The sequence below is a fragment of the Zootoca vivipara genome, chromosome 11 (genome assembly GCF_963506605.1).
Source record: "Zootoca vivipara chromosome 11, rZooViv1.1, whole genome shotgun sequence".
Classification (NCBI taxonomy): Eukaryota; Metazoa; Chordata; class Lepidosauria; order Squamata; family Lacertidae; genus Zootoca; species Zootoca vivipara.
The window spans coordinates 15,078,747-15,096,410 of NC_083286.1; the positions used below are offsets into that span (position 1 = coordinate 15,078,747).

Genomic DNA, 17,664 nt, shown 5'->3' on the forward strand with positions numbered 1-17,664 from the left:
AAGAGATCGTCATTCAAAATCAGCAAGCAAAAAAATCCCGAGCACTGATGGTTCAAGCAGCACAGAGCAACCATATGGCTCTGCAATAAATACATGGGCTTCTTCCCAGCATTATTGAGTTTGTGTGCTTCAAAAGTGAAGGCATGCCATTATTATAAGTGTGGGTGAAGGGTACTCAGCGGCCAAGATTCTTTGGAAAAATATGCTGACAGGCAAAACAATCTTCCTTCTCAATGGTGCAATGTGATTTCCATTTATTTAAACTTATATACTGCTTGATTGCAGAAAAAACCTTCAAAGTGATTGACGAAAAAGGCAGAGCAGTAGAATGACTACTTTTAAAATCACAACTGTAATTTAAAACATAAAGAAAGTTGATGTACTGGTGGTACCGTAATTGACTCCTACCAAGTTGGCAAATACGGTACGTATAGGACAAGAACAAATACCTGCTGGAAATGTAAAGAAAAAGAAGGTACCTTTTATCATATGTGGTGGACTTGTAGGGTAACAAAAAGCTTTCTGGGAGATGATATATAATGAAATTTTAAAAAATGCTTAAAATAACCTTTGTTAAGAAACCAGAAGCTTTTCTATTAAGAATTACAGGTACCGGCATCCCAAAGGAACAGAAAAGACTCTTTATGTATGGAACAACAGCAGCTCAGATGTTACTAGCCCAGAGATGGAAAGAGGACAAAGTCCCTATCAGAGAGGAGTGGCAAAGCAAGCTGATGGACTATGCTGAGATGGCAAAACTGACTGGAAAACTCAGAAATCAAGTGAACAATAACTTTATAAAAGAATAGGGGAAATTTATAAGTTATTTAGGAGACCACTGTAAGCAGATGGAAACATTAGCAGGATTTTGATCTCACTTGTAGTGTAACAATTACCATGTTCTTCTGGCTCTTAGCCAAATTATACTTTCAGCACTACTAACAAACTCTAACACTCCGCTACATAGATAAATATTAGGAAACTCACTTTGGGTGCAGTAGAGACCAGTCCATCCTGGTGTACATTTACACTCCCCATCATAAGCACTGCAGCGAGCTCCATTATGGCAGTTGCAGGTATGGATACAATTTGGGCCCCAATGGGAAGGAGGACAAGCTGAAACAATAAAAAAAACACCCTGGTTAGTCTTATTTGGCGAAACAATAACACTGCTCTATAGGACAGCTGCTTAGCCCAGGTGTTTGTGAATATTATTCACCTTATAATTGTAAATCAGAGCATAATTTACAAATGTGATTTCTCGGTTGAACAGGAGCACAATATATACATTTAAACAATGACTATATTTAACCCTGCTGCAGTGTAAGGCTAATTTTCTAGTCTACAAAACAGTATTTATCTAATTGCGTGTGTACAAATTATGGAGCAGGGAAAACAAGTAAAAAGCAGAAACATTCCCTCCTTTTTTTCTGTTTAAGCCCCAAAATGTCATAGTGAATAAACTACAACTGGTACAGCTTTATACACTAAGGTGTGCAACAACCACAAAATTTTCTCTGGGCCCTCGTCTGATGCTACTGAAAAAAGCCCACTTCAGTCCAAGCTGGTTTGTAGACTGCCTGCTTCCATTTGGGATCCATTAGAGATAGCTTCTTTTGCCTTTCACTACTGGGAAATTCAAAAATGGCTGTAACTATTTTTCCTTTTGACAGAAGCGGGTAATATTTGCAGGCATGTGAACTACTGCACAGTGAATAAAACCTGCTAAATTACAGGCAAATGGGTCCCAAGCCTTTTTTGAGATGAACAAACACATTTTAAAGTTTTTCTGGAAAATGAAACATCAACAACTTCTTAATTTTGGGGCAGAATTGGATGAAATGTGCATGCAAGGCAATCCCTTCTAAGGATAGGATCCTGCCAAACCTCAAATGAAGATACCATGGTTTTCCTGCAAGGGTTGCAGTTATAGTTTTTATATAAATAAACTCTCTCTCTCTCATAAATATAAACACACATACACATGTCATCTCTATATGCCATATTGGAAAAATGAAGCTCCTGACAGAATGGCAAGACATTTACTACGGTAGGTCCTGTGATCTGCCTAAGCAGATATGGATACAGAATTGGCATCCAGATCTCTAGGTCTGGATATTTATTAGGTAGCCATTGTTGCTTATCAATAGTTATTTTAAACTGGAGCTCTGTCTGCAAGCAATAAGAGCCCTTCTGTCTTGTAATCAAGAAGTATTATTACCCAAGGTAAAAGGTAAAGGAAAAGGACCCCTGGAGGTTAAGTCCAGTCAAAGGTGACTATGGGGTTTGTGGCATTCATCTTGCTTTAAGGCATTTAGGAGCCGACATTTGTCTACAGGCAGCTTTCTAGGTCATGTGGCCAGCATGACTAAACTGCTTCTGGCGCAACGGGACATCATGACAGAAGCCAGAGCACATGGAAATGCTGTTTACCTTCCCGCTGGAGCGGTACCTATTTATCTACTTGCACTGGCGTGCTTTCGAACTGCTAGGTTGGCAGGAGCTGGGACAGAGCAATGGGAACTTAACTCATCATGCGGATTCGAACCGCCGACCTTCTGATTGGCAAGCCCAAGCGGCTCAGTGGTTTAGACCACAGCGCCACCCAAGATAGGCTTTTGGATAATACATTGGAATGGTTTTATTTGGGAGCAGTATGTGACAACTGGTAATCTGGCAATTTTTCTTCTTGTGTTGTCACACTGTAAATTATTCCTAGGTACCAGTTTGATGCCAACCTCTCTCTCTCTCTCCCCTCTGCACCCCATTTTATTGGCTGAGCATTACTGTTATTGGCTGGGTACTGTTAAAATGTTTACCTGTTTATGACCAGGAAATATTAATTATGAACAATATACCATAGTGGTTATCTGAACCTTCAGATCCACTGAAACACACCAGCAAAACACATTATCAATGTGAATAACAGCCTTCATTGGAAGCCACTAATGAGGTTAGGATCACAGTTCTTTGCCTGGGGATTAATTTTTGTTTTCATCAGTTCACCAATCAATAAGTCTTTCCATGTCATAGCTTTTTATTTATAGAACAATCAAGACAACTGTACTGTTGTTAATGAGTTGCTACATAGCTGTACAACACCACCCTGATATTTCGTGAGAGGGCAGTAAACAAGTTAATAAACAACCATTGTGCACATTCAGCTTTGATTTGTACAGATCTAAGGACTAATTCAGAGTTATTTACAGCAAATATGGTTTGCTTGTGTGTCATTTGGGGTGGGCGAGTGCCCATGGCTCTCAGGCCCATTTTTTTAAATTATAACTGGAAAAAATAATAATAAATAATTTGTCAATTTGGTTCTAATTCTTCTATGGGCAAAAGCTGGTGAACAGTTCAACAAGTAAGAACTGTTAAGTCACATACACAGAAAACTTTAAGAAGTCTTCGTAGAGGTCACACTGAAGTCACTTTAAGCTAATAGGACCATTACTTTCTGTAAGCCTTTTAGTATAAGAACTAAAACTAAATAAAACTCCCCTTTTCCTTGTCTAAAGGTCAGTCATGGTAAAGATTCCATTTCATTCTACTGGCATCTTTTTCTTCTATTGCCCTATATTAACTGCCCATTATGAGAAAATAATGAAAGAAAATCCAGTATCCAGCAATGAAATGTACTGATGAAACTACAGAGACACAAAAATCTGATAGTCTTTGAATTAAAATTTGCCCAAGAGGCAAATGTAAAACATTAATTTATGGGAATAAATATTAAAATAATTAACAAAAACATTTTGGTAAAACAAGTTAGTACTTGTCCCAAAAACAGAGAAATGGGAAATGATTCTATATATTTATAACATCTAAAATATAACATGAAAGAGAATTGTCAGAATCGGTGATATGCAGGGAGAAAAAGTAATTTTTAAAACCATCACATTTCAAGTCTTATAAATAGACCAGATGTTGCAAAGCAGTAAGATATAGCCAGTTAATCTGCTAGACAAGTCATGAGTGATATGAACCAATGAGGCATGTTCAAAGGAGTAGCACCATCTTGACAACAAGATAGCTTTTCTGCAATCTTAGTTCTTACACATTGCTAATAAAACCTCTGCTGAAAAACTGCATACTCTCAAGCCCTTGTAGCTGGTTCTGCAACACCCAGTACTGAATTCCATTGGTTATTGATTCATGCAATCTTAATTAAAACTCAGTAGGAAGTCCCTATCGACTTTTCATAGGTCTTGTACAGAGCTCTGTCAAAATTCTGAGACGCTTTTCCATACAAAAGGTGGCAATCACATACCATCAGCACTTGAAGTGTTTGAAGCTAAACCCCTAGCACAGTTATTCTGTGGAGCTCAGATTTGGACAGGCACTCACCTGGGATCTACTGAAGCTGTTCAATCTAAATTCCTAAGGCATTTTTTCCCTGTTCCATCCTGCGTTCCAAATGCTTCAGGCTAACCACCCCCCTGTTGAATTACAGATTTGGCATATGACATTTAATTATTGGCTGCGCCTAAATTTAAACCCCACTGGTCTACTACCCTTAGTATTGCAAGACTGTCATGAGAACGCTTGAACTAAAATTGTCAACCAAAAACTTTACTTTTCTGGTTTATCAGCACAACAGTTATTAACACTGGGCTTCTCCAGTAAAGCAAATAATTTAACTGAACAATTCCTATATGATATTGAGCGACAGAATAATCTGGCCACAATAAGGAAATTTTGTCCATGGTATGATTATTTGCCACCTAGTCCTTTTGACCTGTTGGCACCCTATTTGCAAATTTTAACAATTCCAAAAAACAGACAAGCTTTCACTTTCGCAAGATTGAATATACTGTCTTCGGCTGCACTTGAGGGTCGATTTCAAAAAATCCCACTGTAAAACAGTCGCTGTGGAGATGGCAGTTATGGAATCAGTGGCTCATGTGCTTCTGGCTTGCACTCTTTATAAAGATTTGAGGAGTGAGGTTATTACCCTTCTATTATTGCCCATGCTGGGTCGCTCAACCATTGCTACTGTGTCCTTTCTTTTAGCAGATCAAGATGATCAGGTGAAAGCAAAAACTGCAAGTTTTTCAGCGGGGGGAATTAGAATAAGATCTACTATTTGATTATTGATGTAAACCCCCAAAATGTATTTTCTATAGTTAAGCTTTTACCTCTATCTTCTGTACATTTTATTTTATTATGATGGCTAGTGGCTGATACAAATAAAGATTCTTCTTCTACTTAAGGCTGGTTTCATTTAAACCAGAATTTATGAACCAGAATAGAAACAAAGGTGGAATGCCAGAATATGACACAAACAGTGTTTTCCTCCATCTGAGATATACTCATGACACCTTCATCAGCTGGATCCATCACAGGTAAAGGTAAAGGGGCCCCTGACCATCAGGTCCAGTCGTGTCCGACTCTGGGAATGCGGCGCTCATCTCGCTCTATAGGCCGAGGGAGCCGGCGTTTGTCCACAGACAGCTTCCGGGTCATGTGGCCAGCATGACAAAGCTGCTTCTGGCGAACCAGAGCAACACACAGAAATGCCGTTTATCTTCCCGCCGGAGCGGTCCCTATTATCTACTTGCACTTTGATGTGCTTTCGAACTGCTAGGTGGGCAGGAGCTGGGACCAAGCAACGGGAGCTCACCCCGTTGCAGGGATTCGAACCGCCGACCTTCTGATCAGCAAGCCCTAGACTCTGTGGATTAACCCACAGTGCCACCTGGGTCCCTGACCCAGAGGCCCTTTAAAATTCCACCAGGACTTTAGTAGCTTCTATCCCACTGCTCACCTGAGAATGGACTAGTCAATGCATCAGGTTCATTTTTTAAAAAAATAGGCAATGGATTTATGAGCACCACCTCATAATAGGAACCCACTGATCGCTACAAACAAACCTGCATATACCCAACCACACAACACCATACAGTCCATTGTAGACAGCGAAGTGCTACCATATAACAGACTTTCCTCCAGTTCTTTGGCAGTGACTCAAGCCTGAAGGATTTACATCAGATATTCTACTCAGCTATTAAAGTGGGGAGCGGGGGTGGGGGAGATAGGCTGACATCAAACCGGTTCTCAGGAATAATTTACAGTATGACAAAACAAGGCGTAAAATGGGCAGATCACCTGTTTGCACCTACAACTCTCAACTAAAACCATTCCAACTTATCATCCAATGGCCTGTTTTGGATAACTATACCTGCTGCTTAAAAGCCTTGGACAAAAGGGCTTCCACTCATCGCAGACAGAACCCTAATTTAAAATAGCTGTTGATCAGCAACAGTGGGATAGCTACCAAAGATGCACAGCTAGAAACCTGGATACCAATTCAGTACCCATATCTGCTAAGAAAAAACTATTACGGTACCTAATAACTGCCTTGTCAGGAGTTCACTTACCTGTTCATCTTCCAATATGGCATCACCTTCTATTAAACATAAACACATGGAACTGGCTGTAAAGCATATGCTTCTCCCATAAGTAATACCAATAATGTCTTTCTGCACCCTGCAGATGGCCTGAAAGTCACCATTCCTCAACAAAGGAACTTCAAAAGACACTCCAGTCTACAACTGCTAAACCACACTTCATCTGTAAATTTGACCTTATCTAGTTGCCATATGTCAAAGTGGAAATCTGGATGCAAAAGTTGTTTTGGGGCAACGTTTTTTAGTTTTGCCCAAAGTTGTTGAGATTATTTTGCAAGATCTCTTCTCCTTCTCCTTCTCCTTCTTCTTCTTCTTCTTCAAGTTTTTGAGCTTTCGTTAAGGAAATTCACCAAAATCTGCACTTCCAACATATGTCCAACATACATCCAGATGGGTTGCTATACAACTTCAGCCCGGACACCGTTACCAACTGCCAAATCCTGGCTATGTCCAGGAAATTCCAGACATATAGCAGCCCTGCCTTATCTGTGTACGTCTCACGTCAAGCTGGTGGTTTCTTCTTCCATTCCAGTTCATAAAATAGCACAAAGAAGTTAGGAAGATTGCCTATTGCTGAGCTGTTTAGAACAGTCACCCTATTTCCCTTGTATGCGATTAACATTTACAAAGAAATGTCATAGACTGAACCACTTTCATTTCATGAGGATATGTATACTCTCTCCTACCCCAATACATATGCATATAGAGAAATATGACAATTGATGGTAACAATTGGTGCACCAGATGACATGAAGTGGATTCAATTCCTGAAAAGCATGTGCTATATATATTTGTCACACAGTATTTTTGTTCTATGCATAAAATGCCATTAATGCTTGGGGGCGGGCATTCAATACTCTATGGATAGAGTCTGTGATAGGAAGTGATACAAAAGGGTGAGATCTATTAGCAGTTTACACATGGCAATTTTGAGGGGTGGAAATAAACAAAACTAAACGTTATATTAATCCCCCAAAACCCTAAAAATAAATAAAATATTTGTACTTACGCTGAGAACAGTCACTACCAATCCAGCCAGGATAACATTGGCAAGATCTGTCAATTGGATTGCAGGTTCCATTGTTGGTGCACGTGCAAATTCCTGCACAATTCTTCCCAAATCTGCCACTGGGGCAGACTGTAAAAAGAAACCATAGAACTCATGAATATTCTGCACTCTTACAGCTCATTTAGACCATTTAGACCAATGATAATCAAATTTTATTTTCCAATAGTTCTATTTCGCTTCAGAATGGGCTCTATACACAGTAAGATTTTTTAAAAAATACAAAGCTACTGTCTGAAAAATATAACTTTGTCTGTAAACAGGAAAAAAGGAGAAAACACTATTCTACTCAGTGTGGTATTACAGTACAGTGTATTTATTTATTTCTTGAAAATCATGTACGGCTTGATTGTAAAAGCATCTCAAAGCAGTTTACGATAAGAATTGTGATTTGTACCTTCATTGCAGAGAGCTCCTGTGAAACCAGGTAGACAGTCACACAAACCAGTCACATGGTGACATGGGCCACTGCTGTGAACACACTGGGGGCAGGCCTGGCTACAGCGATGACCATAAAATCCGGGAGAGCAAACTGAAAGTAGAAATACGTTATCATATTTACCTTACGTTGGTACATAACAAAGCCAAATCTATCAGTTCACTGGTGAAGTCTTGAAAACATTTGAGAGTATCTGATTTATGCAGGTCACCTGCTTCATAAACGCAATCGCCCCAGTGACACGTTATCAAATCTATTACTTTAATAACAGTTTAGAAGAACAACTGAGTATGCGTTGCGGTTAATCTAAAACAATTATTGCTGTTGATGCTGATGAATAATGACATATCTATAACAACAACAACAACTGCTGCTGCTATTAATATTTCAATGTAATGATTATACCATCACTCCCTGAACTGTAGTCTACGTGTTTTGGCAGAATGGTATTGGTCATGGGGGACGTGGGTGGCGCTGTGGTCTAAACCACTGAGTCTCTTGGGTTTGCCATTCGGAAGGTCAGAGGTTTGAATCCCCACGAAGGGGTGAGCTCGCGTTGCTCTGTCCCAGCTCCTCCCAACCTAGCAGTTTGGAAGCATGCCAGTGCAAGTAGATAAATAGGTACCGCTGCAGCAGGAAAACAAACAGCGTTTCCATGCACTCTGGTTTCTGTCACAGTGTTCTGTTGTGCCAGAAGCGGTTTAGTCATGCTGGCCACATGACCCGGAAAGCTGCCTGTGGAAAAACGCCAGCTCCCCTGGCCTAAAAAGCAAGATGAGCACCGCAACCCCATACTCGCCTTTGACTGGACTTAACTGTCCAGCGGTCCTCTACCTATTAGTCATGGCTTGCCGCAAGTATGGTCAGGAAATAATAGGCTTGCTAAATTTAATTGCAAGAACTTTGAGGAATTGGCAAGATGAGAGATGGCCCCCCAAATTAATCTCACTATTGGCCAGCTCAAGGTAAAGATGCAAGGGGAAGGTCGTTTTTAGGTTCTGTGGACACAGAATGCCAAGCAACAGGGATGGGGGTTACTGCGGTGCCCCCTTAGCTCCTCTTTCACAGCAGGTGAAGAAGGGCACAGCTCAGCATATGACCTGAGCCAGGTCGCTTTGCCCTTGGTAGGGGCTGGGGAGCAGTTGATGCCTACTGTTTCCAGTCGTACTGCCTGTATTTATGTGCTGAATTTATGCACTGAATTTCATACCTGAAGGAGCGTCTCCACCCCCACCATTCAGCCTAGACACTGAGGTCCAGCTCCAAGGGCCTTCTGGCAGCTCCCTCACTGCAAGAAGTGAGGTTACAGGGAACCAGGCAGAGGGCCTTCTCGGTAGTGGCGCCCACTCTGTGGAACACCCTCCCATCAGATGTCAAGGAAATAAACAACTATCTGACTTTTAGAAGACATCTGAAGGCAGCCCTGTTTAGGAAAGTTTTTAATGATTGATGTTTTATCGTGTTTTTAATATTCTGTTGGGAGCCGCCAGAGTGGCTGGGGAAACCCAGCCAGATGGGCAGGGTATTAATAATAATAATAATAATAATAATAATAATAATAATAATATGATTACTATTATTATTATCTCGTTGCAGATTTGTTAATAATAAAGCTATGGCATATCTTTAACTGCCTCATGTCTTTTTTCTGGTGGGGAGGCAGACAATTGTTGTTAATGATTATGATGAATATGGCACATGCAAACAACAACAACAACAACATTATATAATACTGAATATTTATGTTATTATTTGTTATGATTATCATTAGTGTAATATTTTTCCTCTCCAGCTGCACAGGGCTGAATCACTGTAACCTGGCAGTTCCTGATGGAACACAAGTTTAAAGTTCTGTTTCCAACTCAAGGGCAATCAAAGTGCAGACAACTAAACACTGCTGCTTGCTTTTTTTCAACTCAGGACTTAAAAAAAAAACCCAAAGCAGTTCAATTCATTTTTATGCCAAATACACTAGCCCCTTCTTCTTCTTCACAGATACATCACCATTTGGATTGCTAGAGGAAGAAAGAAGCTGTTGGGGAGAATTTCTCTCTTTACTCCTTCAGCTTCTCCTGGAATTTCTTTCACTGGCAAATTAGTATATTAAGCAATGCTTCAAGTTAAGTGCCTGTTGTTAAGCAGCAATTAACATTTACAAAGCTAACTTTTGCCTTTAAATAATTTGAAGTCATTTAGAAGTCAGCATGCCCGCCCAAGGGCATGCTTGAAACAGGTTGCCTGATCAAAAAGGGAGTCCAGAGACCCTCATGTCTTTTCAATAAAGTAGTGGGCCACTCCTATTATTTTCCTTCTTCTCCTTATACCCCAAACTGGTCTTGAAAAGCCTGATTCTTTTAAATAGTCATTTCGGTAATGTAATGGGGAGAGTCACTGCTTTGCATTATTATGGTGATGATTCAACATCATTACATCAGTGTCTTTATATTAGCTAAACAATTAACTTTAGAGCCATTATAGATGGTGAGAACTGCTGCTAGCCATGGAAACAATCCATCAAGGATGTCTGTAGCTTCAATTCATTTCAAAGGGGGGGGGGGTTATGTGGGAGCAATGCTTGATGGTCTTCATGCAACTGGGCAGTTTAACCTGAGTCTCCCAGATCAGTGTTTCTCAACCAGTGTGCCTCCAGATGTTTTGGGACTACAACTCCCACCATCCCTAGCTAGCAAGACCAGTGGTCAGGAATGATGGGAGTTGTAGTCCCAAAACATCTGGAGGCACACTGGTTGAGAAACACTGTCCCAGATCATTCAATGCGTTGTTAATTAAGCTTCTGAGTTTTAGATGAGCCTTTTTGTTTACATTTACTCTCATCTTTTATTGGAGTGGTTTTTTTTTTAATTTTTAATTTTTTTAAACAATTTTTTAAATTGTTGTTGTTGTTGTTTAGTCGTTTAGTCGTGTCCGACTCTTCGTGACCCCCCATATTTAAAATATTTTGTTGGTATAAACTGGATGAAAATCTTAAAATATTTATGTTGTCTTCCCATCCTCCTCATTCCCTCCCCCCACTCAATTTTATCAGACATTAATGAAGAAATACCACCTTTTATCTCCCACTGTAAATGATACCATAAGGACGCGGGTGGCGCTGTGGGTTAAACAACTGAGCCTAGGGCTTGCCGATCAGAAGGTCGGCAGTTCGAATCCCCGTGACTGGGTGAGCTCCCGTTGCTCGGTCCCAGCTCCTGCCCACCTAGCAGTTCAAAAGCACGTCAAAGTGCAAGTAGATAAATAGGTACCACTCTGGCGGGAAGGTAAACGACGTTTCTGTGTGTTGCTCTGGTTCACCAGAACTTAGTCATGCTGGCCACATGACCTGGGAGCTGTACGCTGGCTCTCTCAGCCAGTAAAGCGAGATGAGCGCCACAACCCCAGAGTCGTCCGCGACTGGACCTAACGGTCAGGGGTCCCTCTACCTTTAATGATACCACATCTGTCCCCATGTTTTGTCTCTCTCCTTTATCTGGATTCCCAAGTTAGGACAGCAAAGATGTGAATGCAGTCCAGCTCCATATTTGACCGCTACATCAATTCTCACACGATGGTCAGGTGCCTATTTACAGTAAATAGCATAAAATGCTTTAAAAAATTATGATGATGACGATGATAATTATTCATGACCACCACCCCACTACCCATCTGGCCAGGCCTCCCCAGCCACTCGGGCCACTCCTAGCAGAATATTAAAAACAAGATAAAACATCAACCATTAAAAACTTCCCTAAACAGGGCTGCCTTTAGATGACTTTTAGAAAAGTCAGATAACAGTTTATTTCCTTGACATCTGATGGGAGGGCAGGCGCCACTACCAAGAAGGCCCTCTGCCTGATGAAATTCTTACATCCATTACTTTTTGCAGCATTAGGAGACAAGATATAAATCAGGAGTTGGGCATCCTTATCTGCCCCACCCATCCCAGGTCACATTTGATAGAGGGGTAGGTGGGGGGTCAATCACATGACATCACAATGACATCAAGTGAGTCATTTTGGTAGAGCACTGTGCAAGGGCGTACCCACCACGGGGCAGGGAGGGGCCGCTGCCCTACTCTAGAGGCAGGGCCGGTCGGGCAGCTGCGGGCAAGAGTGGCGCTGCCGGCGGGGCTGGTGGGCAGAGGCGGAGGACAGCCCAGCGGAGCGCGAGTTCGGCGCCCGCAGCAGTCTCTTGTGCCCGAGCCGTGCGGAGTCCACACAGCCGCGCTGTGTGGGAGGGGGCAAGGGCTGACGCTCCCGACGTTCGGTAGACCTTTGCGCATGCGCAAAGCGGGGCGCATGCGCACAGCGCGGCTGTGGACTCCGGCGGCCGCCGTGCAGGGCGCATGCGCACAGCGCGGCTGTGCTCAAAGGTCTCCCGAACGTCGGGAGTCGTTCAGCGCCTGCCAGACCGCTGCAGCAACGGAGCCTCGGATAGCTTCGCGGAGGCCGGGGCTTTGCTCCAGACCTCCGCGGAGGCCCCGATCCAAGCCTGGTTCCCTTCTCTCCCCCCCCCGCCCACCCCCAGACTTCCCTCTTCTCCTCTAGGCGGCCGCTGGTTTTCTCCCCTTCGCCGCCGTCGCTTCAGGTTTATTTTGATTTCACCTGGGCTCTGTAGCCCCGCCCACATTCCCACTTTGTGGCCCCTCCCCTCCCGCGCCTTGGCCCCGCCCCTTGCCCCCCCCTAGTTTTGATCCTGGGTACGCCCCTGGCACTGTGCACAGAGCTTTGTAAGCCCTGTTCATTGCCCATGCTCGCCGAGTGCTTTGCAAAGGTGTTTGCACAGTACTATGCATGTGGTGACGGGTGGCACCTGAAAAACCGCTTTTGCCCAAGCAGTGTCTTCACCTTCTCTATACCTAACATCACCCAGAGGAAAGGTAAAAGACCCCTGGGTGGTTAAGTCCAGTCAAAGGCGACTCTTGGGTTGCGGCGCTCATCTCGCTTTCAGGCCAAGGGAACCGGTGTTTTTTCACAGGCAGCTTTCCGGGTCATGTGGCCAGCATGACTAAACCGCTTCTGGCGCAACAGAACACCATGACAGAAACCAGACACGTGGAAACGGCTTTTACCTTCCCGCTACAGTGGTACCTATTTATTTACTTCTACTTGTGTGCTTTTGAACTGCTAAGTTGGCAGGAGCTGGGACGGAACAACGGGAACTCACCCCGTCGTGGGGATTCAAACTGCTGACCTGCTGATGGGCAAGCCCAAGAGGCTCAGTGGTTTAGACCATAGTGCCATCTGTATCCCTTATCATCAGTAGGGCAGGTGGGTATGGCTTTGCCAAAATGGCCTAGCAGGCCAAATGAGGAGACTTGGCAGGCAGGCCAAAGGTTCCCCTCACTGGTGTAAATTATCTTGGCAAAAATCAAGATTTGCATATGTAATTTGTTGTGTTTTTCCCTTAGCCCTCTTCCACATTTATTCCAGAAATAACCGTTTCTCAATGTGTCTCAATCTGTCCTACTTGTCTTCCAACTAAAACTAAAACTTCCAACTAAAACAAAGCCAAATATTATGGATCTGCGCTAAGGATGCCAAAAACCACTTCCTCATGAATCAGCCAAATTGTACAGGAAGTCGCTGTGCTAGCTTCAGCAGCTGCCAGGAGCATTCTACCTAGAACTATGGTTGAACCATATGGCAAACAGCTTAGAAATATTTATAGCTCCAGAATAACAACAACAACAACAATAATAATAACAACAATAATCATAACAATATTATTATTATTATTATTATTATTAATACCCTGCCCATCTGGCTGGGTTTCCTGAGCCACTCTGGGCGGCTTCCAACAGAAAAATAAAATACAATTTAAAAAATCATGGGGTTTATATCAAAGAGAGGTTTCTCTCCCAGTAGATTTTACGTGGGTGGTACAATGTTTGGAACAGTCCTAACTTGCTGACCCCTCCGTTTTACAAAGGCAATAGTTTCTGTGACCATATGCATTTTCCAATGGAAGTTTACCTTCCCACCGCAGCAGTACCTATTTATCAACTCGTGCTGGTATGATTTCAAACTGCTAGGTTGGCTGGAACCGAGCAACGGAAGCTCACCCCATTGTGTAGATTCGAACTGGTCACCTTCTGATTGGCAATCCCAAGAAACTCAGTGGTTTAGACCACAGCGCCACCCGCAACGCATCCCTCAGTAGCTTACAATACTAATAGCAGTTTACAATACTACCATTCAGTGTTATAGCATAGCCATAGTAAAAAAAAAAAAAAGAACAAGAGACTTAGAAGCTTACTTCTTTGGCAAGTGGTGCCTCTGTAGCCAGGTGCGCATTCACAGATCCCTTCGTCTGGCGAACATGATGCTCCATTTTTGCAGTAACAGGATAGAGAGCAGTTTGGACCCCAGTGTCCTTCACTACATACACTGTCACAATGCATGCCTACAAGCGTACAAGCAGACAGAGCTGTCACGAACCGCACTGGAGGAAAACTCTCAAATCAAAGGTATCACAAGCACGAGGCTACTAACACTGCACAGCTATCAGAATGAAAATGATGCAAGGAAGAACCGTGCAAAGGCATTGTTTATTCTGCAGTGCCTTATGCAACATATCAGAACAACACTATTCAAATGGTGTGTTTTTAAGATAAAATATGTTGTACGCAACTCCATCATTCCACTTGTGCAACAGACTTCCACTCATACAATGGAACTTTCCTCTTCTCTCTCCTGCAGCCCCTTGTGTGCCCCCAAAGCTGCTCTGAAGGGTTGGGGGGGATCCTCTACAGCTGATTTGGACTATGTGAGGGGAGAGAAGAGTGTCACTAGAGGAACACCGCTCGCACTGTGTTGGATACGACCCGATATATTTAGAAATACATATATTAGGTAAGATACACATTTAAACAGATATTTTGTGTATATAAGTGTGTGTGTATGAATGTGTGTGTGTGTGTGTGTGTGTATTCACACGGATTATTATTATTATTAAATGCAATTAATGCAGGAATGGCATTTTGTGTTTTGAATGAGGAAAATCTGCAAGGCAACAGCTACTGAAGAAACCCATTTATGTACTAAATTCAGTGCTTTTTTCTATAAAAAAATGATTGGGGTACTCTCATTTTGACTCAAGAAAATCACCATTTTATAGTTCAAATTGGGAAAAATAAAAACAGTAAATGGACAAAAGTACAAAGATTCCCAAAATGTTTAGGGGTATGTGTACCCCTGCGTCCCCCAGAAAAAAGCAATGACTAAATTAGTGGTAAACTGATTACTGCTAGGTTTCCTGCCCAACTGAAATAAGTGAAGTACAAGACAGATTCAAAATGCTAGCAATGCTAGGGACATTGGCCATTCAATTTTTTGCCTCGTTGCTTTTTGCAAAAGTTTATACAACATGGGCAGATCTCCAGCACATATTCTTCTTCTTTGGTGACCACTCGTAGCTGAGTAAGATTGTCTTCCATGAAAACGGTCTGAGCAGTGAGTGGCTGTGGAGGCCAATTCTGGATCCACAGTAACACAACAATGGCTCATAGGAACCATAGGTCTTTTCGCCCCTCTTTTACAGTTAGTAAAACGAGCTCCCTTGATTTCTTTGTTTTTTATTACTTCTCAGAAGTCTCCTTGCATGTCAAATGCCAGTCGGCAGCCACTGCAGCTCTCAGACCTTATTGTGTCTACAGTGCTTTCTATTATCAATTGACTTATTATTAGCGTACAGCGACTGAATGAATCATTCGGCTAAAGAAAAAGGGGGCTAAATCCAGAAGAATGACTAGCTTTGTAAGTATTTCATGAAAAATGTGCTTCAGCTCCACTTGCTATTAGACTTCTTAAACAAGTACTGTAACTCAGGAAAACAGACCCCCCCCCTTCCCGGTTTTTGCACAGGACGCTTTATTTCAATCACCCCAGAGTAATTATTTTGCACAGTTTGCAGAAGAACTGGGAAAGACTGCAAGACAATTCATTACTGTGGCTGCTTGTACAATAAGCAGTCCCACCCACTTGCTCTATAGGGGATGAGTCCTGTCTGAGAAATATTTCCTGTTCGATGGAAAAAAGGTGAATGAAGGTCAAAACCTTTGCAACTTTGACCCTGATGCCGACTTAAGGCTGTCAGAGAAGCTGCCACAGAGGCAACTGTAGTGGAAAATGCGTCACACTGAAATTTGACAAGAACTCAACAACTAATTTTGCACAGGATGCTGAACAACCATAAAGGGACTACTTTTCCTGAGTGAATGCGCAAATTTGAATGGAATTTGAACTGATTGCCAAGACACAGAAGACTCGTTATGCTATCAGCATTTTACAAGCTGATTTTTGTCTGCCTAGCTAACGGAGTTTTCTGAATCAAGACACAAAGTACCTTATTTTTCAACAGCTTAGAACAACCTTTTTCAACTTGTAACCTAAACAGAGGCACCTAGATTTGCATCTGAATGAGATTCCTAAGAGAAAAATACTGAGGCCCCATATATGCCACTGAAAGCTGCATGAACACAGCACCTGTAAAAAACATGAACATGCTGCAAAGTTCTAAAATACAGGCTCAGATGTAGGAATTCATGTGCATATGCTCGGAGGAGACAAGTGAAAACGGCTGAGCAAAAAATCTGGTTCCAATAGAACCTAGTAAAGAAAAACTAGTATATAGCCCCCACTTGCCTTTTTACTGGTTTCCATCTGACTTCTCCAATGCACATTAGAAAGGTGAATTGAAAGAGTTCTGGGTGGTCAATGTGGCATATTTTAATGAATTTTAATTAAAATTGTTTAAAGGACACATGTTTAAACATTATCAGACATACACGCTCAGCCCAATTTCATCTGAAGTTGAAGTTCATGGCTGCATTTGCATGTAATTCTGAACAGCTTTTACACCCCCCCCCCTCTTCACCTTCGGGCACAACCATGAGAAGTATGGACATCTATGTTTCCATTTTTATTAATCACAGTTTTGTGTTACATCCAAACCCTAAACTGTGGTTTATTTTAACTATTGTTTGCAGAAGCAAGTAAGCTTAAAAAGTGCCCCTGCCATAATAAGCCTACATAACTGTGTGAGTTCATCAGCCAGTGCTAACTGCCATCATCTTACTGCAAAATCCTTATTTTTACAGTACTGTAATATGAAATTTCCACACAGGCCACTATTAAGAAATGAATGATTTGATCCTTGTGTATCTGGATACCTTTCATGAAGACTGGCTGCCCTTTCTTTCTTTTCAAGTAATTCTAACCCTGGGGAGCTGAAGCCCCTTAATTCTCAGAATTAATTCTGGAGGGCTTATCTAAGCTAAGTTTGGATGCTCAAAGATTGCAGAAGTCATATGTAAATATGCAGAAAATGCAATATTGAAAGACCAGTTGAAGCAATGTACATACTCTGTGACACAGATTGGAGTACAGTGGAACCTCAGTTGTCGAACATAAGCTGTTCCGGAAGACTGTTTGACTTCTGAAATGTTCGACAACTGAAGCTCAATAGGCAGTAGGCAACTTCAATGGAGAAAAGCGCCTCAGAAGCCGTTCGACTTCCAAGGTGTGCTTGAAAACGGAAGCGTTCACTTCCGGGTTTTCAGCATTCAGGTTCTGAATCATTCAGCTTCTGAGACGCTCGAAAACTGAGGTTCCACTGTATATAACAAAGTATTTGATTGCTATTTTTGTGTTGCCATTAGAGAAATATATAAACAAGCAAGCTTCATAAATTACCAATGGAAGCTGCTGTGCCTTCGTAAGCCAACTTAAGACAAGTTCAAACATTACAAC

General features: G+C 42.1%; 1 protein-coding gene across 1 annotated transcript in view; it reads right to left on the minus strand.

The window, feature by feature from the left end:
* The window catches only part of MEGF10 (multiple EGF like domains 10), a 112,999-nt gene that overhangs the window by 12,419 nt on the left and 82,916 nt on the right, over window positions 1-17,664 (minus strand). Inside the window, exons 14-17 of the mRNA XM_035099947.2 lie at window positions 14,171-14,317; window positions 7,874-8,008; window positions 7,420-7,548; window positions 988-1,116 (exon numbers count right to left, since the gene is read on the minus strand). Coding sequence (XP_034955838.2) covers window positions 988-1,116; window positions 7,420-7,548; window positions 7,874-8,008; window positions 14,171-14,317 — 540 coding nt within the window. The remainder of the gene's footprint in view (window positions 1-987; window positions 1,117-7,419; window positions 7,549-7,873; window positions 8,009-14,170; window positions 14,318-17,664) is intronic.